The 25,427-nt window shown below is 43.6% G+C and overlaps 1 protein-coding gene across 7 annotated transcripts in view; it reads left to right on the top strand.

Moving 5' to 3' along the window:
- Nucleotides 1–2,120: 2,120 nt before the first annotated feature.
- The window catches only part of anks3 (ankyrin repeat and sterile alpha motif domain containing 3), a 47,920-nt gene continuing 24,613 nt past the window's right edge, over nucleotides 2,121–25,427 (top strand). For 2 of the 7 annotated variants that reach the window (XM_073060018.1, XM_073060014.1), the window contains exons 1-5: nucleotides 2,121–2,237; nucleotides 5,052–5,235; nucleotides 13,577–13,775; nucleotides 23,101–23,222; nucleotides 24,164–24,245. In XM_073060018.1, the coding sequence (XP_072916119.1) occupies nucleotides 5,066–5,235; nucleotides 13,577–13,775; nucleotides 23,101–23,222; nucleotides 24,164–24,245 (573 nt within the window). In that variant the 5' untranslated portion in view covers nucleotides 2,121–2,237; nucleotides 5,052–5,065. Of the gene's footprint in view, nucleotides 2,338–2,469; nucleotides 2,662–5,051; nucleotides 5,236–10,833; nucleotides 10,947–13,576; nucleotides 13,776–23,100; nucleotides 23,223–24,163; nucleotides 24,246–25,427 lie in introns of those variants that run through there. The other 5 variants (XM_073060015.1, XM_073060016.1, XM_073060017.1 and 2 more) reach the window with 5 other exon arrangements.

The raw sequence follows: 25,427 nt of genomic DNA, 5'->3' as shown, positions 1-25,427 counted from the left end.
CAGTCCCAGAGCTCCTATATATACACCTGCCAGCTGATAGGTCTCAGCTGCACCTCCTTAAGCCAAGATGATCCTATTTGGGCTTAAGGGTGAAAGGAGGGACAGCTACAAGACCCAGAGTTGGGAGTCCGTGGACTGGATCAAGACCCGGAATGCAGGCTCCGGACCGGACCGGACCATAACACTTTCCTCGTAACCTCTTCAAATAATTCAATAAGATTTGTCAAACATGACCTTCCACGCACAAATCCATGCTGACTATTCCTAATCAGACCCTGTCTATCCAGATAATTATATATACCATCTCCAAGAACACTTTCCATTAATTTACCCACCACTGATGTCAAATTGACAGGCCTATAATTGCTAGGTTTACCCTTAGAACCCTTTTTAAACAATGGAACCACGCGAGCAATACGCCAATCCTCCGGCACCATCCCCGTTTCTAATGACATTTGATGTATTTCTGTCAGAGCCCCTGCTATTTCTACACTAACTTCCCTCAAGGTCCTAGGGAACACCCTGTCAGGACCCAGAGATTTATCCACTTTTATATTCCTTAAAAGTGCCAGTACTTCCTCCTCTTTAATTGTCATAGTTTCCATAACTTCCCTACTTGTTTCCCTTACCTTACACAATTCAATATCCTTCTCTTTAGTGAATACTGAAGAAAAGAAATTGTTCAAAATCTCCCCTATCTCTTTCGGCTCCACACATAGCTGTCCACTCCGATTGTCTAAGGGACCAATTTTATCCCTCACTATCCTTTTGCTATTAATATAACTGTAGAAACCCTTCGGATTTATTTTCATCTTACTTGCCAAAGCAACCTTGTATCTTCTTTTAGCTTTTCTAATTTCTTTCTTAAGATTCTTTTTACATTCTTTATATTCCTCGAGCACCTCATTTACTCCATGCTGCCTATATTTATTATAGATCTCCCTCTTTTTCCAAACCAGGTTTCCAATATCCCTTGAAAACCATGGCGCTCTCAATCTTTTAACCTTTCCTTTCAACCTAACAGGAACATAAAGATTCTGTACCCTCAAAATTTCACCTTTAAATGACCTCCATTTCTCTATTACATCCTTCCCATAAAACAAATTGTTCCAATCCACTCCTTCTAAGTCCTTTTGCATCTCCTCAAAGTTAGCCTTTCTCCAATCAAAAATCTCAACCCTGGGTCCAGTCCTATCCTTCTCCATAATTATATTGAAACTAATGGTATTGTGATCACTGGACCTGAAGTGCTCCCCAACACATACGTCCATCACCTGACCTATCTCATTCCCTAACAGGAGATCCAACACTGTCCCATCTCTAGTCGGTACCTCTATGTATTGCTGCAAAAAACTATCCTGCATTACCCCTGACATCCCCTCTGTACCTGCTTCCAAGCACCTTAAATCTGTGTGCTCTTGTGGCAACCATTTCAGCCCTGGGAAAAAGCCTCTGACTATCCACACGATCAATGTCTCTCATCATCTTATACACCTCTATCAGGTCACCTCTCATTCTCTGTTGCTCCAAGGAGAAAAGGCCGAGTTCACTCAACCTATTCTCATAAGGCACACTCTCCAACCCAGGCAACATCTTTGTAAATCTTCTCTGCACCCTTTCTATGGTTTCCACATCCTTCTTGTAGTGAGGCAACCAGAACTGAGCACAGTACTCCAAGTGGGGTCTGACCAGGGTCTTATATAGCTGCAACATTACCTCTTGGCTCTTAAACTTAATCCCACAGTTGATGAAGGCCAATCTTAACCACAGAGTCAACCTGTGCTGCAGCTTTGAGTGTCTTATGGACTCAGACCCCAAGATTTTTGTTATTTTTCATGTTTTTTATTATTGTTGTGTTCTTTATCTCATTGGATTTTATTGTGTTGCATCACATCTGGAGTAACAAATATTTCGTATCTTTTACACTTGAGTACTGGCAATGATATTATGCAATCTTGAAATTTTAAACTGTTTCTTCGATGATTGAATAGTCTCAACAATTTTACAACGACCCACTCCGGGGAGGTCCTCCGTGGCCGCGCCGCTGTTCCTGGCGGACCCGAGGCTTTCGTTGCCGGCAAGGTCCATCTTGCACCCTACTCTGCTCTCGTTGTGCCACCTCCTCACGGAGCGCCATCGGTTGGTTGACGGATGTCACGAGGGTGGATGTAGCCCGGAAGGGGACCGGCGCTGAACGGCCATTTTCCGACCCTCCGCAATATTTGTGTTTACGGAAGGTACTGGGTGGGGTGAGTGGGGAGGGACACTGGGGCGAGCCCTGTGGACATGGGAGGCGATGGCACTGTTAGCTAAGGGACTCTGGAATCCGCGGACAAGGTTCAGTGACATTTTAGGTGCACGTTAACCCATAACAACGGGGTCAGTGATACACTGAGGGTGCAGGGTAACCAATGGCAACGGGATTCAGTGACACTGAGCGAGGGTGAAAGGTGACCCATGGAAACAAGGGCCAGTGATACGCTAAAGGTCTGAAGTGACCCACAGCAGCAGGGGGCATTGGAACCTATAGTAAGGTGGTCAATTGTCCATTGCTGCAGGGGTTACAGGTCCATCCAGGGTGGACAGTAACCCATTGCAACAGGAATACTGACACGTGTGATACTTATCTCTGTGAGCCATTCCTCAATGGACCTGTTCACGGTAGGAGGCCAGTACCGTTGGGTGTTCTTTCTGATTTACCGGTACATGGATTTAAGATGTTCACTGCTCACGTATAGGCGAGTGTGAACCATCCGCTATTTGGAAGGAGAGTATCAAAGTTCTTTTCAGGATTCTGACCAATATTTGTTCCTGAATTGGCATTACTACAACACGTTTCTTGTTATCATCGGTGGAGGGGAATAAATAGTGGACTTTTCGGGCTGGGACACTCGCTGAACATTTTCAGGGTTAAATAAACTATTTCATCGTTGCTTGAATAATCGTCCAACAACCTCTCCTTTTCCAATTCTGATGAAGGGTCTTGGCACAAAATGTCAACTGTTTATTCATTTCCATAGATGCTGCCTGATCTGCTGAAAACCTCTAGCATTTTGAATGTGTTGCTCTGGATTTCCTGCATATGCAGAATCTCTTGTGTTTATCTGGTTATCAGGACACATGAGAGATTACGATTGCAATCTTGCTGTTGCCTTTCTGACAGTAGAATCACTTCTTAATATCTCTCTTCTTTCTTTTTTCCTTCCTCCGTCTCATCTGTTCTCCACACCTGCCCATCACCACCCTCTGGTTCCCCTCTTCCTTCCCTTTTTCCCATGATCCACTCTCATCTCCTTTCAGATTCCTTTCTTCAGCTCATTACCTTTTTCACCTATCACCTCCCAGCTTCTTCACTTCATCCTCCCTTCCTCGCCCACCCCACTTTCTCCCCTCACCTGGTTTCACCAATCACCTGCCAGCTTGTATTCCTTCCCCTCTGTCTAGCCTTCTGCCCTCTTCCTTTCTGGTCCTGAAGAAGGATCTTGGCCTGAAACTTCAACTGTATTCATTTCTGTGGATGCTGCCTGGCCTGCAGAGTTCCTCTGGCATTTTGTGTGTAGTAGTATGCTAGCAACTACTCTTTAAATGGCTGAGAGTCAGATAGATTGTGAATAGTACTCAAGATATTTTCAAGATGCCATTGAGGATACACAGTGACATTTTGCAGGCAGCTCAGGAAACTACAAGATACACTTTCCTTGAGCTGTGATCTCTGCAATCTGCAGCCTCTGTGCGTTTTTCATTGATTCTATTGTATTTCTTTGTTTACTGTGAATGCCCACAAGTAAATATATCAGGGTGATATATGGTTACATATACATGCTTTGAAATTTATTTGATGAATTCGTGTTTTCCTGTCTTGGCCATTTGTATTGTCACCCTGTGGCGGGGGCGCTGCCTCCCTGAGCGTTTTTGGCCTGGCTGATGCTGGCACTAAGTTGTCAAGGTCTGTGTGTATGTAAGTAGACCCTGTGTGGTGAACTGGGGCCTGTGCCATTAGTACCAAGTGTGTGGACTTTCCCATGGTTACTGACCGTACGTGCCTGGTCCCGATCCATTGGTGGGACGTTCCAGGACTGGACAGTGTGTTTTTTATCTGGACTATTGGGAAAAAGTTAGATGGAATTTCATGTAGGTAAGTGAGAGGTGTTGCATTTTGGGATGACAAACCAGAGAGGGACTTCCACAGAGAGCCATTGGCCGCTGAGGAATGCGATAGAACAGAGGAATTTGAGAATGCAGATCTATAACTCCTTGAAAATGGCCTCACAGATAAGTGAGACTTTACATTGGTTGGGGTCAGCTATGGATGTTGTGTCCCAGCTGTCTACATGACATGCAACCCAGGGCAGTACAACATAGAAAGCAAGCTGTTGCAGTGTTAGGGTTAGGGTAGTGTCACAGGTAGGTAGGATCATAAAGACAGCTGTTGGAACATGGGCCTTCATAAATCACAGTACTGAGTACAGGAGTTGGGTGTTATATTGAAGTTGTATGAAACATTGGTGAGCCCTAATTTGGAGTATTGTGTGCAGTTCTGGTTACCTACCTGCAGGAAAGATATCAATGAAGTTGAACGTGTGCAGAGAAAATTTACAAGGATGTTGTTGGGACTTGAGGACATGAGTTATAGGGAAAAGTTGAATAGGTTAGGACTTTATTCCCTGGAACGTATTAGAATGTAGGGAGATTTGATAGAGATAAACAAAATTATGAGGGATATAGATAGGGTAAATGCAAGCAGGATTTTTCCACTGAAGTTGGGTGGGACTTGAAGTAGAGGACATTGGTAATGGGTAAAGGGTGAAAAATTTAAGGGGAATAGAAGGGATATCTTCACTCAGTGGTGAGAATATGGAACGAGCTGGATGGGATTTTGATTTCAACAAAGAGCAGTTCGGATAAGGATAAGCACACGGATGGGTGGGTTATGGAGGGTTATGTACGGGGTGATGGGAATAACAGTTTGGTACAGACTAGCTGGACTGAAGTGCTAGAGTGCTTTATGACCTACCTGTGGAGAGCTGTGCTGAGCTGCTGTGTTTGTGCAGGAGGCGAGGACAGCATGTCTGAGCTGAGTGACGAGGCGAGTGAGTCGGAGCTTCTGAATCACAGCCTGTCGATGTGGCATGGATTCGAACAGCTGATGGGCAATGCTGACCTGGACGTTCCGCTGGACATACACACAGCAGCATCGATTGGGCAGTACGAAGTGGTCAAACAGTGGATCCAAGGGTAAGAGGGGAGGACAGTTCAATCAAAATGCCGCTTTCTTTTTATTAGTTTCAATTAGAGATACAGCACAGTAATGGGCCAAGTACACCAATTAACCTACTGACCCATACACCTTTGGGATGTGGGAGGAAATCCACACGGTCACAGGGAGAACAAACTCAGAGACAGTGGCAAGAACTGACCCTGTGCTACCAAAGTATTACATTACCATGCCTCCCCGAGAAATAAATCGCTTGGGTACTGTAGTGTGGATTTGAACTTGATTTCGGGCTCTGCCTACCAGGTGGGTAATGTAACCACTGTACCAGCAGCATACCTATACTTTAGTTTAATTCAGCGTCATGCTCAGTGCAGACACTGGGCCAGAGGGCTGTCTCTGCTCGTGTGCTGAACAGTTCTATGTGCATTTTCTAAACATAGAACAGTACAGCACATGAACCGGCCCTTTGGCCCGCAATGTTGTGTGAACCAATAAAATTATTGATCAAATGGCCAACCAGACTCATCCCTTCTTGCCCACACTATCTCCCCATCCTCCCATTTTCCTCACATCCATGTGCCTGTCTAAATCTCTCTTAAAAGTCTCTTATATATCTGCCTCTACCAGCACCCACACACCCACTTTTGTCTGTGTAAAAAAAAAAAGCTTGCCCCTCACATCTCTTTTGAAATTACCTCTCTGACCTTAAATGCATACTCTCTGGTGTTAGACATTTCAACCCTGGGATACTGTCTGCCTTCTCCATCTATGCCTCTCGTAATCTTATAACTGTCTCTCCTCAGCCTTTCCCACTCCAGAAAAAACAACCCAAGCTTATCCAACCTCTCATTTAAACACATGCCCGCTAATCCGGGCAGGTCCTGGTAAACCTCTTCTGCACTCTCTCTAGTTTTACAGGTAAACTATCACCTTGATGAATATCTTCGAGCTGTGAGACCACACACACAAGTCAGTGTGCCCTTTTAGATAGATACTTTATTGGTCCCACTGTCACAGCAGCATTACAAGTGCACAGATATAAATATTAGAAGAGCAGTAGAAAGAATAGAAAATAAGTTACTACAAACAGTCAAACAGGAGGGGGTCCTCACTTCCCCAGCTATAGGTTGACTCATTATAGAGTCTAATGGCTGAAGGCAAGAATGACCTAATTTAGTGCTCTTTGGAGCAGTACATTTGTCTCAGTCTATCACTAAAAGTGCTCCTCTGTTCAGCCAAGGTGGCATGCAGAGGGTGAGAAACATTGTCCAGAATTGCCAGGATTTTCCGGAGGGTCCTTTGTTCTACCACAGCCTCCAGTGTGTCCAGTTTGACTCCTTTTTTTAATAAATTTTTTTTAATTGAATTTTCAAATGGTTACAGAAGGAAAAAAAATTATCAACCCTTCCCCACCTCCCCTTAACCCCTCCCCCCTAACATATCCCTGTAGAAAGAGAAAAAAAAGAGGAAAAAAAAAGAAAGAAAGAAAGAATGCCTGGATATCAGAAAATCCCCACATGCTCCACAGAGTTTTTAATAGCTTTAATATATATGTTTATTTCTTTCCCCAAATAACCAATAATTTTATCTTCAGAGCACCTATATATTTAATCCTATCTTTTGTAAATAAGGGCACCAAATTTTCAGAAATATTTCGTATTTATCTCTTAAATTATAAGTAATTTTTTCAAATGGAATGCAGCTAAAAGCTGCATTACCTGGAGTATTGTGTACAGTTTTGGTCTCAGGGTTAAGGAAGGACATCCAGGCTATAGAGGAAGTGCAGCATAGATTCACAAGGTTAATTCCTGGGATGTCCGGACGTCTTACGCAGAGAGGTTAGAGAGACTGGGCTTGTACACGCTGGAATTAAGGAGATTGAGAGGGGATCTGATTGCAACATTTAAGATTATTAAGGGATTGGACAAGATAGAGGCAGGAAATATGTTCCAGATGCTGGGAGAGTCCAGTACCAGAGGGCATGGTTTGAGAATAAGGGGTAGGTCATTTAGGACAGAGTTAAGGAAAAACAACTTCTCCCAGAGAGTTGTGGGAGTCTGGAATGCACTGCCTTGGAAGGCAGTGGAGGCCAATTCTCTGGATGCTTTCAAGAAGGAGCTAGACAGGTATCTTATGGATAGGGGAATCAAGGGATATGGGGACAAGGCAGGAACTGGGTATTGATACCCGGTTCAATGATGATCAGCCATGATCTCAGAATGGCGGTGCAGGCTCGAAGGGCTGAATGGTCTACTTCTGCACCTATTGTCTATTGTAAAAGCTATATCTATTTTCATTTTCTTAATGTATGTTAAAATTCTTTTTCTTTTCACCGGTCCATTAAGCCCATTAACATTAAAACTTTAAAAATTCAGTAAATTAGTCATTTTTTTTAACAGGGTTACTCCAGTCTATAGTAATACCTAACTTTTCAACTTTGGTAGTACCTTGGGGAGTCTTTTTAAAATTCTCCGTGTTGCTATGTGTCTCCCCCCCCGATTGTCCAGGCAAAGAAAGAAGATTAAAGAAAAATAGATTATAAAGAAAAAAAACCAAAATACCACCCTACTAACATTGTGAATAAAGAAAAAACACAACATTACCCCTCTCCGTTGTGCGGGTCATGGCAATTGCCATGATTACACACGTGAATCCCGTAGCAATCGATCCGAAGTTCCCCCAGCTCCCCCGTAACATAAAAAAGTATATATAAGAGAAGAAAAAATAATATCACTACTCTCGATTAATATTTCTCAAATTTTTACCTTTCTCCCCCTGTATCATATAATTAAGAATATATTTAAATATTCTTCTGTCCTTAAACATCCATCAACTCCATTCACTGTCCCTGTCTTCATCTTTAATCCGTTTCACTTTTAAATCTTTGGCTGTGGTTAGCAAATATTTGGGAGTTCTTGTGCAAATTCTTCCGCATCTCGATAATCAGTAAAAGATCTTTTTCCGTCATCCAAAAAAATTATCAAGGTTGCCGGGTGGCGCAATATAAATTTATAACCCTTTTCCCATAAAACTTTTTTCGTTGGGTTAAATTCCTTCTTTCTCTTCAAAAGGTCATAACTTATATCAGGATAGAAAAGAACTGTTTTCCCTTCTATCATCAATGGCCCGTTTCTCTTTCTGGCACGTTGGGCAGCTGCCTTCAGGATCTTTTCTTTATCTTGATATCTTAAGCATTTTATCAAAATTGATCGTGGGTTTTGATCAACCAGAAGGAACTGGGTTCCTTCTACCATTTCCAAAATTTCCGGAATCCATTTTTGAAAAAAATTTATTGGATCCTCTCCCTCTATACCTTCTTTAAGTCCAACAATCTTACTATTATTTCATCTGTTAAAATTTTCAAGTACATCCACTTTTTCCAACAATCGTTTTCTTTCTAATGTCCAGGCAGAAATATTATCTTCCATTTTATTCACTCTATCAATGGTGTCTCCTGTTATTTCTTCCAAGTTTTTAATTTTCTTGTCCATTTTGTCCTGTCTTTTCATCATTTTATCAAACATAATCTTCATATTTTTAATAACTTTTTTATTACTTTTAATGCTTTTAATTCATGCATTATTTGCACCGAAGATTTTTTTATGTCTCCAATATCACCTCCAACCTCTTCCTGTTGCTCTTCTTTGTTTGTCTTTTCATCTTCATCTGATTTATCCAGAGAATCTGATTCCACCTCATATTCACTTTCACTTTCAGTTCCGATCATAGCTGGGATTTGTAGTTTGGGTTGCTCTTGTTTGCGCATTCCCCTTCCTTCACGCATGCGCAATTCCTGTTGCTCTTTTTTTTTGAAACGGTTGATGTTGCCGCAGTTTCCTGTTCTGTATTGCTGGAGGTAAAATGCACTTGAGCCCGAGGCTCTTTCATGGCTGCCGGCCTTGATTCTTTTCCAACTTGTGTTGTCTTCAAAGTAGTAGTTTTCTTCTGCTTCTGTTTAGGAGACATATCTTAAGACAATCCTGAGTAGTTTATAAGTAATTTTTAAAAAGGTATTTACTAACTTTTCTTCACTTAAACATTATTTTACTGTTTTTTTACGGGAGAGCTGGATTTCCACGTCTCGATCCTACGTCATCACGTGACGTCCCCCCTCCAGTTTGACTCCTGTAATAGAGCCAGTCTTTACACTGAGGCACGGGAGTCTGCGGCTGGAGAATCATTGAGCTGAAACATTGACTCTGTAACTCTCTCAATCAATGCTGACCAACCTGCTGATGGTCTCCAGAACTTTCTGATTTTATTTGCTCCAACAACTTTGTTATATAAATGCTTTGGGTGAAAATGTATGCAGTCTGATGCGATGAAAATCAGTGGAGTTGCAGGTAGTGAAGAAGACTGTCAAAGGGTAGAGCAGCGAATTGTCTAGTTGGAAATACTGGCAGAGAATTAGAATTGGTGTATTATTGTCATGTACTGAGGTACAGTGAGAAGCTTGTCCTGCACACTGTTCATACAGATCAGATCATTACACGGTGTATTGAGGTAGAACAAAGTAAAGGTACAGAATAAAGTGGAACAGCTACAGAGAAAATGCAAGATCATAATGAGGGAGATTGTGAGGTCAAGAGTCCATCTTATCGTACTAGGGAACTATTAGCAGGGTTGAAGCGATCCTTGAACCAGGTAGTACATGCTTGCAGACTTTCATTCCTTGTGCCCGAGGGGAGAGAATGACCGGGGTGGGTGGGCTGATGGAGTTTCATCTGAAACAGTGTCAGTTGATGCATTTTGGGAGGTCAAGTGTACGGTAAATGGCAGGACCCTAAGGTGCAATGATGTACAGGGGGATCTTGGAACGATAGTCCATAGCTCCATGGAAACGGCAGTACATGTGGATATGGTGGTGAAGAATGCTAAATGATGTGCTCACTATCATAAGTTCATGTGAAGTTTTGCTGTATAAAACTTTGATTAGGCTGATATTAAAAACTGCCAAGAGGATCACCAGGGTCTCCCTCCCCCCACACCCCCCATTTGTGAAATTTACCAGGAGCGTTGTAGATGAAGCATCACTGAGGATCCCTATCACTCATCCCACAATCTCTGACCCAGTCCTGTCAGAAAGGAGGTACAGGAGCTTCAAGACTAGGACTGCTATACTGGGTGACAATTTCTTCCATCAGACTGTGAGACTAATGAATACCCTGTCAGCTCTGAAGTCTTGTCAGTAGAACAGCGAGCTGTTTACTGTATTGTCTACCTGCGCTGTGTACTAAGTACATTTTGAGTTATATTTATTAACTTATTTGCGGGCGTATTTTGGTTATGATGTTTTGGCTATATGTGTGTGGGTGCACCGTGGTCCAGAGGAACGTCGTTTTGTATTTATGCACAGTCAGATGGCAACAAGCTCGAACTGGATTTTGAGTACAGGGTGCAGTTCTGGTCATCACACTCCTAAAAGGATCTGGAGACGGTGCAGGAGAGGAGTGCAAAGATGTTGCCTGGATTAGAGCGTTAGGTATAAGCAGAAGTTGGACAAATATAGATTGTGTTCTCTGGAGCATTGAAAGCTGAGGAAAGACCTGAAAGAGGTTTATAAAATCATAGAGTAAATAATGAGTCTTTCTGCCCACTTTGAAACAGAGAACACTACTACAGCTGTGAAGGTCCCTACTGCACCTGATGACCCTGTGATCAGAGGCCGATGTTAAGCTGTCTTTAAAGAGAGTGAACCCTTGCAAGGCAGAAGGTCCCAATGGAGTATCTGGTAAGGCTCTGAAAACCTGTGCCAATCAACAGGTGGGAGTATTCAAGGATGTTTTCAACCTCTCACTGCAATGAGCGGAAGTTGCCACTTGCTTCAAAAAGGCAACAATATTACCAGTGCCTAAGAAGAATAATGTGAGCTGCCTCAATGACTATCACCCGGTAGTACTCACATTGACAGTGATGAAATGCTTTGCGAGGTTGGTTATGACTGGTCTGAACTCCTGCCTTGGCAAGGACCTGGACCCATTGCAATTTGCCTAGCGCCACAATAGGTCAATGGCAGATGCAATCTTGATGGCTCTCCACACATCTTTAGACCACCTGGACAACTCAAACACCTACGTCAGGATGCTGTTCATTGACTAGAGCTCAGCATTTAAAACCATCATTTCCACAATCCTGATTGAAAAGTTACATAACCTGGGCCTCTGTACCTCCCTCTCCAACTGGATTCTCGACTTCCTAACCGGAAGACCACAGTCTGTGCGGATTGGTGATCCTCCTCGCTAACAGTCAACACTGGTGCACCTAAGGGGTGTGTGCTTAGCCCACTGCTTTACTCTCTCTATACTATTGATTGTGTGGCTAGGCATAGCTCAAATGTCATCTCTAAATTTGCTGATGATACAACCATTGTTGGCAGGATCTCAGATGGTGACGAGAGGGCATACAGGAGTGAGATATGCCAGCTAGCGGAGTGGTGCCGCATCAACAACCTGGCACTCAACATCAGTAAGATGAAAGAGCTGATTGTGAACTTCAAGAAGGGTAAGACGAAGGAATACATACCAATTCTCATGGAGGGATCAGAATTGGAGAGAGTGAGCAGTTTCAAGTAGCTGGGTGTCAAGATCTCTGAGAATCTAACCTGGTCGCAACATATCAATGTAGTTATAAAGAAGGCAAGAGAGCGGCTATACTTTATTAGGAGTTTGAAGAGATTTGTCATGTCAACAAATACACTCAAAAACTTCTATAGTTGTACAGTGGAGAGCATTCTGACAGGCTGCATCACTGTCTGGTATGAAGGGGCTACTGCACAGGACCGAAAGAAGCTGCAGAAGTTTATAAATCTCGTCAGCTGCATCTTGGGTACTAGCCTACAAAGTACCCAGGACATCTTTAGGGAACAGTGTCTCAGAAAGGCAGCGTCCATAATTAAGGACCTCCAGCACCTAGGGCATGTCCATTTCTCTCTGTTACCATCAGGTAGGAGGTACAGAAGCCTGAAGGCATACACTCAGAGATTCAGGAACAGCTTCTTCCCGTCTGCCATCCCATTCCTAAATGGACATTGAATCTCTGGACACTACCTCATTTTTTTTTAATATACAGTATTTCTGTTTTTGCATGTTTTTTTTCAATCTATTCAATATACATAATTGATTTACTTGTTTTTTGTCAGGATGGGAATGTGAAATTCTAGAAAGCAGAGGTGTATGGTGAGGGGGGGGGGGGGAGTTTAAATGAGATTTGCAAAGTGAGTCTTTTCACACACAGAGTGTAGGTGCCTGGAATTCTCTGCTAGGGGAGGTGGTGGAAGCAGATACGACAGCAAAATTTAAGATGCATTTAGACCAGGGGTTCCCACCCTGGGGTGCACAAACTGCTCAGTTAATGGTAGGGGCCCAGGGCATAAAAAAAGGTTGAGAACCCCTGATTTAGACAGATGTGAACAGACAGGAATATGGAATGGTGCAGGCCGATGGGATTAGTTAGACTGGTATCATAGTTCGGCACAGGCACGTAGGGCCAAAGGACCAGTCCTATTCAAAAGGGGTATTAGGGTGACGTGTTCATTGTGGGCATGCTATTTTGGTGCTAGAACATATGGCAACCCTTGTTGTGGGGTTTGTGGGGCTTCCCTCAGCACATCCTTCACATCCTTGGGTGTGATGGTGTTAATGCAAGCAATGCTTTTCATTATATGTTTCGATGTATACATGATAAATAATGAATCTGAATCTGAATACTCCCACAGAGAAGATGTCCGACTACTGCCCAGAAATGCCAAGCTAATGTAAGCAACTGGGAAATGATATTAAATATCACTCCAGGGAAAATAGTTTTTCATTTGTAATATGCTGTGTTCTGCACGTGAATTACTAGATCTTTGAGTGTGTTGGTGAGTAGTGTGAAGTGTCTGTGGGTGAGTGTGCTGACAGCAGGAAGTGACATGGTAATGTAGTGGCTAGTCAATGCTTTATAGCTGTAACATTGCTGTCAGTAAGGAGTTTGTATGTTTTTCCTGTGACCATGTGGGTTTCCTCCCACATTGCAAGACGTACGTGTTAGGTTAGTAAGTTGTGGGCATGGTAAGATGGTGCAGGAAGTGAAGTGACACTTGAGGGCTGAGCACAGCATCTCCTCAGACAATGTTGGTTGTTAATACAAATAATACATTTCACTGGGTTTCAATGTACATGTACCTAACAAAGTTAACCTTAAAATTTTTAAAATCTAATCTTTAAATCAAATACTAGAGAACATAGGTATAAGGAGAAAGTTTAAGGAAATTTGCAAGACAAGTTTTTTTCACACTAAGAGTTATAAGTATATTTTGATGAAAATCTGACAAATAAAGCTAATCTTTAATCTGTAATCTGATAATCTCTTTCCTTGGTGTAGAGGAGAGGTGAATGCTAACCAGAAGAACCAGGGTGGTTGGACTCCCTTGATGTATGCATCATACATCGGCCATGATACCATCGTTCACCTGTTGCTGGAGGCAGGAGTGGATGTCAACACAACGACTGAGAGAGGGCAGAGCGCCCTGATGCTAGCAGCGAGCTGTGGAAATGAGAGCATTGCTTATTTTCTGCTTCAGGTTAGTTGGCATCAGGCTGAGCATTTCTGGCCCATCAACCTACCCTGGGCATTGGAATGGAGGGTAGAGGGCACATCCGAGATCTGTGCATGGGAGAGAGAAACTGCTGGGCTGCTGTTGCCAACACAGTGGTTGTTACTGGACTATAAGACATAGGAGCATAAGGTTCAAAGCTTCATTTATTATCAAGGTATACAGCTCTGAAATTCTTCAAATAACCATGAAACCAAGAAAGAAAAGAAAGGCAGCACAATCATTGACCCCCAAATCTTCCCTCCCCACACAAAAAAAGTGAACAAAAGCAGAATTGGCACATCAACCCCAAATCTCACTTCCCCCGCACACGAAAAAAATGAGAAAAACTGAGCAAGAAACACAGAATATGAAAAAACCAGAAGATTGAAAAAAGTCCAAAATGCAGAATACCTGGGTAGCATTCTCCCTCTCCGTATCAGAGCGATCTCACCAGTGATTAAAGTCTCCCTTTTTAGCAGAGCGATTTCCCCCAGCAATAAAAAGGCAGGCAGCTCCCTCATCGCTTTAATCAGCAAACAATAGAAGCTTTAATTGGTGAAGTGGAGTCAAATATTGGCTCACAGCCTTCTCACCACGAGGTTCCTGCACGCTGCCTCTGCCGCCACAAATCTCCATGGAGTCTGCAGAGTGCTGAAATGCCCAAATGATCTCAGAACTGCAAATCACAGTTCCAGAATCACATTCAAGACGAAAAAAAGGTAAAAGACCTAAAAGTGAAAAATATGGTTTCATGGTCTGTCCAGAAGATGTCAACCGATGGAGTGTTGTATGCAGGTGCCATCTTGACTGTAATTCGGCCATTTGGCCCAATAAATCTGTTCCTCTGATTTGTCACGAACAAATAGCTGATTTTTAAAAATCCCTCTGCAATGACAACCAATGACAGCCTTACTAATCAAGAACCTCTTAACTTCAGCTTGAGAATATACCCAATGACTTGGCCTCCATGGCCATCTGTGGCAGTGAATTCCACAGATTCACCATATTCTGGCTAAAGAAATTCCTCCTCATCTTTTCTAAAGGCACGTTCTTGTATTCTGAGACCGTGCCCTCTGGTCCTAGGCTCACCCACTATACGAAACATCATCACCACATCCATTCTATCTAGGCCTTTCAATATTGGATAGGTTTCAATGTGATTTCCCCTCCCCCATTCTCCAATGAGTACAAGTCCCGTTCCGTGCAACAGGGCCTGGGACCCGGAGTCAGAGTGATCCCATCAGGGCAGCCAAGTTTACATTCCAGTAACTGAATAAATCTAATGTTATGAGATGGTACCAGTGACAGTAACCATGGAAATTCTCATCATTAGCAATTTGACCTATATGCAAGTCGAGGCATGGAAAGTATAATTAACTGCCCTCTGAGATGGCTCAGCAAGACACTCAGTTAAGATCATAAGACATAGGAGCAGAATCAGGCCATTCAGCCCATCAAGTGTGCTGCACCATTCTATGGCTGATTTATTATCCCTTTCAACACCATTCTCCTGTCTTCTCCCTGTAACCTTTGATATCTTTTCTAATCGAGAGCTGATCAACCTCAGTTAAGGATGGACAGTGGGCTAGCAATTTATGGAATTGTTTAAAATTGAGAGGCATAGATAAACTGGATGGTAACAATCTTTTCTCCAGGATAGGGGAGCCCAAAACTAAGGTCTCTAAATTTAGGATGGGAGGGGAAAGATTTGAAAGGAACCTGAGAAGCATCTATTTCACACAGAGGGTGGTGAGTAAAGGGAATGAGCTGCTGGAGGAAGATGTGGAGGCGGGTACAATATTAGCATTTAAGCAGCACTTGGGGGGGGGGGATGGGCTTATCTGGATATGGGCCAAACACAGGAAATTGGAACCAGCTATGTGGGTATTGTGGTTGGCATGGACCAGATGGGCCAACAGGCCTGTATCCAGGTGAATTGCTCTGTGATTCTAAGTGTAAGGGAGCAAACTAAGAAGGTTGGAGATTAAGAAGATAATGGAGCACATGGGTGGATAACTCACCATGGAAGAATGAGATCTATCCCACTCCGTCATGGCAAATGAGAGGAATAATTGGGACCCCGACATAGTGGTTGGCAAGAACTGGTTGGGCCAAAGGGCCTCTATGCATTGCCCTCTGACTCTAATGATTACCGGGCACATCAAGAAAGTTCATGTGCCAAGAACAAATGAAAATATTAGAGCTACCGAGAGGAAGTTTGTCACCTTCAAACATCATAGGAGAGCTTTGCACGTGATTTGTAGCCTGAAGAGCTGACCATGTTTATTTAGATAGAGATAGGTAGATAGATACTTTATTCATCCCCATGGGGAAATTCAACATTTTTTCCAGTGTCCCATACACTTATTGTAGCAAAACTAATTACTTACAATACTTAACTCAGTATAAATATGATATGCATCTAAAATCACCCTCTCAAAAAAACATTAATAAATAGCTTTTAAAAAGTTCTTAAATAGTTTACTAAAATACATTGAATGGTAACTTAAGCTCAGTCCTAACCCCGGCACTTTAACATATCTTGCCCCTGGTGGTTGAATTGTAAAGCCGAATGGCATTGGGGAGTAATGATCTCTTCATCCTGTCTGAGGAGCATTGCATCGATAGCAACCTGCTGCTGAAGCTGCTTCTCTGTCTCTGGATGGTGCTATGCAGAGGATGTTCAGGGTTTTCCATGATTGACCGTAGCCTACTCAGCGCCCTTCGCTCTGCTACCGATGTCATACTCTCCAGTTCTGTGCCCACGACAGAGCCCGCCTTCCTTACCAGCTTATTAAGACGTGAGGCGTCCCTCTTCTTAATGCTGCCTCCCCAACACGCCACCACAAAGAAGAGGGCGCTCTCCACAACTGACATATAGAACATCTTCAGCATCTCACTACAAACATTGAATGACGCCAACCTTCTAAGGAAGTACAGTCGACTCTGTGCCTTCCTGCACAATGCATCTGTGTTGGCAGTCCAGTCTAGCTTCTCGTCTAACTGCACTCCCAGATACTTGTAGGTCTTAACCTGCTCCACACATTCTCCATTAATGATCACTGGCTCCATATGAGGCCTAGATCTCCTAAAGTCCACCACCATCTCCTTGGTCTTGGTGATATTGAGACGCAGGTAGTTTGAGTTGCACCATATCACAAAGTCCTGTATCAGTTTCCTATACTCTTCCTCCTGCTGGTGCAACTCGGGTTCAGAATAACCCTTACTGGGGTGTCATGGCAGCGTAGTAGTTAGCACGACGCTATCACAACTTGGAGTTCAATTCTGTATGCAGGATTGTACGTTCCTTCCTGTGTGTGTTTGGGTTTCCTCCGGGTGCTCCGCTTTCTTCCCACACTCTAAAGATGTATGGGTTAGTAGGTTAATTGGTCGTTGTGAATTGTCCTGTGATTAGATTAGGGTTAAATTGATGAGTTGCTGGGTGGCACCTGAAGGGCCGGTTCTGTGCAGTATCTCTACACAAAATAAATAAAACTAAAAATCATCTCATAGCTACAGTTCCTTCTGTTCGTGTTGGAACATAGAACATAGAATAGTACAGCACAGTACAAGCCCTTCAGCCCACAATGTTGTGCCGACCCTTAAACTCTGCCTCCCATTTATCCCCCCACCTTAAATTCCTCCATATACCTGTCTAGTAGTCTTTTAAATTTCACTAGTGTATCTGCCTCCACCACTGACTCAGGCAGTGCATTCCACGCACCAACCACTCTCTGAGTAAAAAACCTTCCTCTAATATCCCCCTTGAATTTCCCACCCCTTACCTTAAAGCCATGTCCTCTTGTATTGAGCAGTGGTGCCCTGGGGAAGAGGCGCTGGCTGTCCACTCTATTCCTCTTAATATCTTGTATACTTCTATCATGTCTCCTCTCATCCTCCTTCTCTCCAAAGAGTAAAGCCCTAGCTCCCTTAATCTCTGATCATAATGCATACACTCTAAACCAGGCAGCATCCTGGTAAATCTCCTCTGTACCCTTTCCAATGCTTCCACATCCTTCCTATAGTGAGACGACCAGAACTGGACAATTTTTTAAATCCATGTAGATCACATCCACTGCATTACCCTCATCTGAATGCCTGGTCACCTCCTCAAAGAACTCTAACAGGCTTGTTAGACATGACCTGCCCTTCACAAAGCCATGCTGACTGTCCCTGATCAGACCATGATTCTCTAAATGCCCATAGATCCTACCTCTAAGAATCTTTTCCAACAGCTTTCCCACCACAGTCGTAAGGCTCACTGGTCTATAATTACCTGGACCATCCCTACTACCTTTTTTGAACAAGGGGACAACATTCGCCTCCCTCCAATCCTCTGGTACCATTCCCGTGGACAACGAGGACATAAAGATCCGAGCCGGAGGCTCAGCAATCTCTTCCCTCGCCTCGTGGAGCAGCCTGGGGAATATTCCATCAGGTCCCGGGGACTTATCCGTCCTAATGTATTTTAACAACTCCGACACCTCCTCTCCCTTAATATCAACGTGCTCCAGAACATCAACCTCACTCATAATGTCCTCACCGTCATCGTTCCCTCTCAGTGGTGAATACCAAAGAGAAGTATTCATTGAGGACCTTGCTCACTTCCACAGCCTCCAGGCACATCTTCCCACTTTTATCTCTAATCGGTCCTACCTTTACTCATGTCATCCTTTTGTTCTTCACATAATTGAAGAATGCCTTGGGGTTTTCCTTTACCCTACTCGCCAAAGCCTTCTCCTGCCCCCTTCTTGCTCTCCTCAGCCCAATCTTAAGCTCCTTTCTTGCTACCCTATATTCCTCAATAGACCCATCTGATCCTTGCTTTCTAAACCTCATGTATGCTGCCTTTTTCCACCTGACTAGATTTTCCACCTCACTTGTTACCCATGGTTCCTTCACCCTACCATTCATTATTTTCCTCACCGGGACAAATTTATCCCTAACATCCTGCAAGAGATCCCTAAACATCAACCACATTCCCATAGTACATTTCCCTGCAAAAACATCATCCCAATTCACACTCACAAGTTTTAGCCTTATAGCTTCATAATTTGCCCTTCCCCAATTAAAAATTTTCCTGTCCTCTCTGATTCCATCCTTTTCCATGATAATGCTAAAGGTCAGGCAGTGGTGACAGGCACTGTCCCCCAGATGCTCACCCACTGACAGATCTGTGACCTGACCCGGTTCGTTACCTAATACTAGATCTAGTATGGCATTCCCCCTAGTCGGCCTGTCAACATACTGTGACAGGAATCTGTCCTGGACACACTTAACAAACTCTGCCCCATCTAAACCATTGGAACTAATCAGGTGGCTATCAATATTAGGGAAGTTGAAGTCACCCATGATAACAACCCTGTTATTTTTGCACCTTTCTAAAATCTGCCTCCCAATCTGCTCCTCGGTATCTCTGCTGCTACCAGGGGGCCTATAGAATACCCCCAATAGAGTAACTGCTCCCTTGCTCTTCCTGACTTCCACCCATACTAACTCAAAAGAGGATTTTGCTACATTACCCACCCTTTCTGTAGCTGTAATAGTATCCCTGACCAGTAATGCCACCCCTCCTCCCCTTTTTTCCCCCCTTTCTATCCCTTTTAAAACACTGAAATCCAGGAATATTGAGAATCCATTCCTGCCCTGGTGCCAGCTAAGTATCTGTAATGGCCACTACATCATAATTCCATGTGTGTATCCAAGTGTTATAAATGTTTATGATTCTAGGACTGCAGAGATGATCTGTGAGAAACAATTATACAGACCTCAGATCTACAGTAAACTGACCAGACATTAACAGAGCAGCATTAACATACAGATATTATAGGAGAAAGAGTGGCATGGTAGCTTAGTGATTAGCACATCACCTTTCCGTATCAGCAATCATTGATCAGGGTTCAATTCCCACCACTGTCTGTAATGCATTTGTGCGTTCTCCCTGTTACGGCTCGAGTTTGATCTGGGTGCTCTGTCTTCGTCCCATATTCCAAACACACATGGTTTCGTTAGGGTCGGTGAGTTGTGGGAATGGTAAGTTGGTTGTAGAAGCATGGCAACACTTGGCGGCTGCCCCAGTGCGTTCTTGATGCAAATGCATTTCACTTTATGTTTCAGTAGATAGATAGATAGCTAAGGTTCCTCAGACGTTTGCACAGTACTGTATTTGTCAACATGGAGCAGAGCACATTTGTAAATCTGGTGGGAGTAAAGGACATTGGGAATGGTCAGGGTGGAGTGCTGCTGGCTGGTGGGGGCAAGGGGCAGTAGTGGCAGGACAGGTGGCAGAGGAGTGCCAGGGACAAGGGGTGGTGCGGGTGCTGACTAACCCAGCCCTGAGACACCGGGTAAGGTAACTTGATTCCAAAGAATTGGTTTATTGGTCATTATAGAATGTCTCTCTGGTGCATCCTGCTCCCTCCCCTCTTCCTTCTCCTTTTCACAACCATGATTAATCTTAGGACACACACACACACACACACACACACACACACACACACACACACACACACACACACACACACACACACACACACACACACACACACACACACACACACACACACACACACACACACACACACACACACACACACACACACACACACCTTTTGCACAGTATTGTACATGTAACAAAAAAGCTAATCTTTAACTTTTAATAAAATGAAAGAGGATTGTAACTGGAAACTAAACTGAAATGAGGATTTTGTTGAGATGTCAGGATCAGAATCAGGTTTATTATCACTGACGTATTAGATTCAAATTTATTGTCATTGTGCCGAGTACAGATACAAAGCAAATGAAATGCAGTTAGCATCTAACCAGAAATACAAAGAATAGTGTTATTTACAAAATAACTACAAATAAAAGTAAATGCTACAGCACACAAATACAACAGTACTGAGACAGTACAATATGGATGCAATACTGCTTAGCGCTGTGATGTGAGGTTCAGCAGGGTCACAGCCTCAGGGAAGAAGCTCTTCCTGTGCCTGCTGGTGCGGGAGCAGAGGCTCCTGTAGCACCTACCGGGTTGGAGGAGAGTAAAAAGTCCATGGTTAGGGTGAGATGCATCCTTGATAACGCTCTTTGCCCTGCCCAGGCAGCATTTATGGTAGATGTTCTCAGTGGTGGGCAATGGGTGCTGATACTCCACTGGGCAGTTTTCACCACATGCTTGAGTGCTTTGCGGTCCGCTACAGGACAATTGCCATACCACACTGAGATGCAGTTGGTGAGTCTGCTGTCAATGGTACAGCGGTAAAAGTCCGTCAGTATCCTGGGACAGAGGTGAACTTTGATGCTCCGCAGGAAATAAAGGCGCTGTTGTGCCTTTTTGATCAGGATGGAGGAGTTCAGGCACCAGGTGAGATCCTCGGAAATGTGGACACCAAGGAATTTGAAGCTTGATACATGCTTCGCCACAGCTTCATTGATGTAGGTAGGGACGTGAGTGTAGCTCCTAGTATGCCTGAAGTCCACAATGATCTCCTTGGTCTTTTGGGTGTTAAGGGCCAGGTTGTTGTCGGCACACCACGCGGCCAGGTGCTGGACCTCATCCCTGTAGGCCATATATGTCAAACTCAAGGCCCGCGGGCCAAATCCGGCCCGCGGTGGAATTATCTTTGGCCCGCGAGATAATATCTAATTACTATTAAAGCCGGCCCCAGTAAGCGAAGCGCCTAAGGCGTATGATATGGCTAATGCTGAGTTTATTCAGGTACCAGGTTTTCAGGGTTTTTAGTGTTTATTCGGCAGTCTTGCTCGGCAGTCTTCTTCATAAGAAACGGAATTTGTAAAGTGAAACACTTTGTAGTTATAGCAGAGACTGAGACACGAGAGCAGGCTGAAAAAACGGAGGCAACGAAAGCTGCGTTCGCACGCGTCCGACTGATCCGGCCCGCATGAAGCTGCATTTTGCTCAATCTGGCCCGTGACCTAAAATGAGTTTGACCCCCCTGCGTAGGCCGTCTTGTCATCCCCTCTGATCAGGCCGACCACCGTATGTCATGAAATTTGTTGTGGTAGCAGTACAGTGAAATACATAAAATACACTATACAGTAAGAAATATATACAGTGCCCATAAAAAAAAGTATTCCTCCCCACTTGGAAGTTTTCATGTTTTATTGTTTTCCATCATTGAATCACAGTGGATTTAATTTGGCTTTTCTGACACTGATCAACAGGAAAAGAATCTTCTGTATCAAAGTGAAAGCAAATTTTTACAAATTGGTCTAAATTTATTACAATTATTGAACACAAAGTAATTGATTGTGTAATTACACCCCCTTCAAGCAAGTATTTAGTAGATGCACCTTCAGCAGCAATTACAGCCTTGAGTCTGTGTGGACAGATCTCTATCAGCTTTGCACATCTGGACACTGCAATTTTTCCCCATTCTTCTTTACTAAACTGCTCGAGCTCTGTCAGATTGCATGAGGATCGTGAGTGAACAGCCCTTTTCAAGTCCAGCCACAAATTCTCAATTGGATTGAGGTCTGGACTCCGACTTGGCCACTCCCGGACATTAACTATTGTTTCCTGTGTAGCTTTGGTTCTCTGTCTTGCTGGAAAATACATCTCCCAAGTCACAGTTCTCTTGCAGACTGCATCAGGTTTTCCTCCAGGGTTTCCTGTATTTTGCTGCATTTGTTTTACCCTCTACCTTCGCAAGTCTTCGTGGCCTTGCTGCAGTGAAGCATCCCCACAGCATGATGCAACCACCACCATACTTCATGATAGGGATGATGCGATTTTGATGATATGCGGACTTTAGTCTGGTGGTCAAAAAGCTCAATTTTGGTTTCACCAGACCATAGAACCTTCTTCCAGCTGACTTCAGGGTCTCCCACATGCTTTCTAGCAAACTCCAGCTGAGATTTCACGATTTTTTTTTTCAACAGTGGCTTTCTCTTTGCCACTGTCCCATAAAATTGCAACTGATGAAGCTCCTGGGCAACTGTTATTGAATACACAGTCTCTCCCATCTCAGCTTATTACTCCTTCAGAGTTGTCTTGGGTCTCTTGGTGGCCCCCAACCCCCACTCCAGACCTCAGTGGGATTGCCACTGAAAGGATAAGATTGATGGACAGAACCCTTGCCTTGTCAACAAATACAAAATGCTGGAGGGACTCATCAAGTCAGGCAAATTCTATGGAAATATTTAAGGTCTTGACCCAAAACGTTGACTGTTTATTTCCATGGATGCTGTCTGACCTGCTGAGTTCCTCCAGCAATTTGTGTGTGTTGCTCTGGATTTCCAGCATCTGCAGAATCTTGTGCTGAAGCATTTTGTTGTGTTGATGCAGCAAGGGGCTGAGATGGAGATGAAGGACAGCAGGGGCTGGACTGCCCTATTCCACTGTACCAGCACCGGGCACCAACAGATGGTCAAGTTCCTTCTGGACAACGGGGCAGATGCAAATGTCAGGTAAGAGTGGACACATGAAATGATTTTAAAGATTTATTATCAAAATACATATATGTTACCGTACACTAAGATACATTTTCTAGAACCAGAGGGCACAGCCTCAGACTAGAAGGATGTCCCTTTAGAACAGAGATAAGGAGGAATTTCTTAAGCCAGATGACAATAGACAATAGGTGCAGAAGTAGACCATTCGGCCCTTCGAGCCTGCACCGCCATTTTGAGATCATGGCTGATCATCTACTATCAATACCCGGTTCCTGCCTTGTCCCCATATCCCTTGATTCCCCTATCCATAAGATACCTATCTAGCTCCTTCTTGAAAGCATCCAGAGAATTGGCCTCCACTGCCTTCAGAGGCAGTGCATTCCAGACCCCCACAACTCTCTGGGAGAAGAAGTTTTTCCTTAACTCTGTCCTAAATGACCTACCCCTTATTCTCAAACCATGCCCTCTGGTACTGGACTCTCCCAGCATCTGGAACATATTTCCTGCCTCTATCTTGTCCAATCCCTTAATAATCTTATATGTTGCAATCAGATCCCCTCTCAATCTCCTTAATTCCAGCGTGTACAAGCCCACGGTAGTGAATCTGTGGAATTCTTTATCACAAATGGCTGTGGAGGCCAAGTCATTTGGTATATTTAAGATGGAGGTTGATAGGTTCTTGATTAGTGAGGGCATCAAAGATTATGGGAAGAAGGCAGGAGAATGGGGTTGAGTGGGAAAATAAATCAGCCATGAAGGAATAACAGAGCAGTCTTGATGGGCTGAATGGCCAAATTTTGTATTTCTTATAGTCTTAAATGGACTGGTAACAATGAGTTGGCATAGACATAGTTGGGCTGGAGGGTCTGTTTCTGTGCTGTACAACACTTATGCACCCTCAGGAGTTGCTGTTGCTGCCCACCTCCCTGCAGTGACATTGATATCTTCTATTTCAGAGAGCCCACATACGGATTCACCCCCCTGATGGAAGCTGCTGCTTCAGGTCATGAGATCATTGTCCAGTACCTACTGAACCATGTACGTGTGTCTCACCTCCACCATCCTGTGTCATGGTAACGGCTCTGGGTGCGCCGCGTTGGAGATGTGAAATGTGAGCTATGTCAGCCTGCTTCTGCCAGGGACCTGGGCTGATGGTCTGCTCCGTGGTGCAGCTGACCAGTGTGATGGGCTTCACTCAACAGACCCGAAAGACAACAGTCAGTCCCAGCCTGAGCAGCACACACAAAATGCTGAAGGAACTCAGCAAATCAGGAAGCATCTATGGAGAGGAATAAACAGTTGATTTGGGCTGAGATCCTTCATCAGGAATAGATCACGTCACAATCAGTCCAGTCCTGATGAAGGGCCTCAGCCTGAAACGTCAACTGTTTACTCTTTTCCATAGATGCTGCCTGACCTGCTGAGTTCCTCCAGCAGTTTGTGTGTTGCTCTGGATTTCCAGCATGTGAAGAATCCATTGTGGTTAGTCCCAGCCTGTGCTGTATCAGTTGACCGATGGGTTGGAGTGGGGCCAGGCAGGGTAGTGATCACTCAAGTGGCCAATGTCTGCAGCACGTTGGATCAATGGACACACATGATAACCATGTCCAATTGTAGCACCCATCATCCATGGTTACTGGTTCTGTGTAGAACACTCTTAAGTGTCTATGTGCTCCTACAACCTATAAATGGACCTATGGAGTCTGTATGCTCGGGGTGTATGTTCTGGGACTCTGTGTGTGCACATGTATGTGCGGTGTATGTTCTGGGACTCTGTGTGTGCGCATGTATGTACATATATCAAGGATCAACTTTATTCACCATATACATTTATATATTTCAGAAGGGAATTGGCTTTTTTGAACTATGCTCCCAAACTATGGAATTGAGTACCTAAAACTATAATTCAATAAACAACTACATTTTTAAATATCAGCTCAAAACATAATTATTTAAACTTACTTTTAAATAACTTCATTTTTTCTTTTATTTTCATGTTTATTTTATTTTTATTTTTAAATTTAATTTCATATATGCACTTATATATGCACATAAGTGCATCGTAAAAATTTTTGAACTGCATCATCTGTATGAAAAGTGCTCTCTAAATAAATTATTAATATTTGTATTTATTAGGAATTTGCTGTGGTGTGTTGGAACGGCATAACAAAAACATTTAACAAATATAAAGAATTATATAAAAAATAACAGAAGTTACAG

Source organism: Hemitrygon akajei, chromosome 11 (assembly GCF_048418815.1).
Source record: "Hemitrygon akajei chromosome 11, sHemAka1.3, whole genome shotgun sequence".
In the NCBI taxonomy this organism is placed as follows: Eukaryota; Metazoa; Chordata; class Chondrichthyes; order Myliobatiformes; family Dasyatidae; genus Hemitrygon; species Hemitrygon akajei.
Note: the sequence above shows the minus strand (reverse complement) of the source record. Positions and strands in the feature narration are given on the sequence as shown.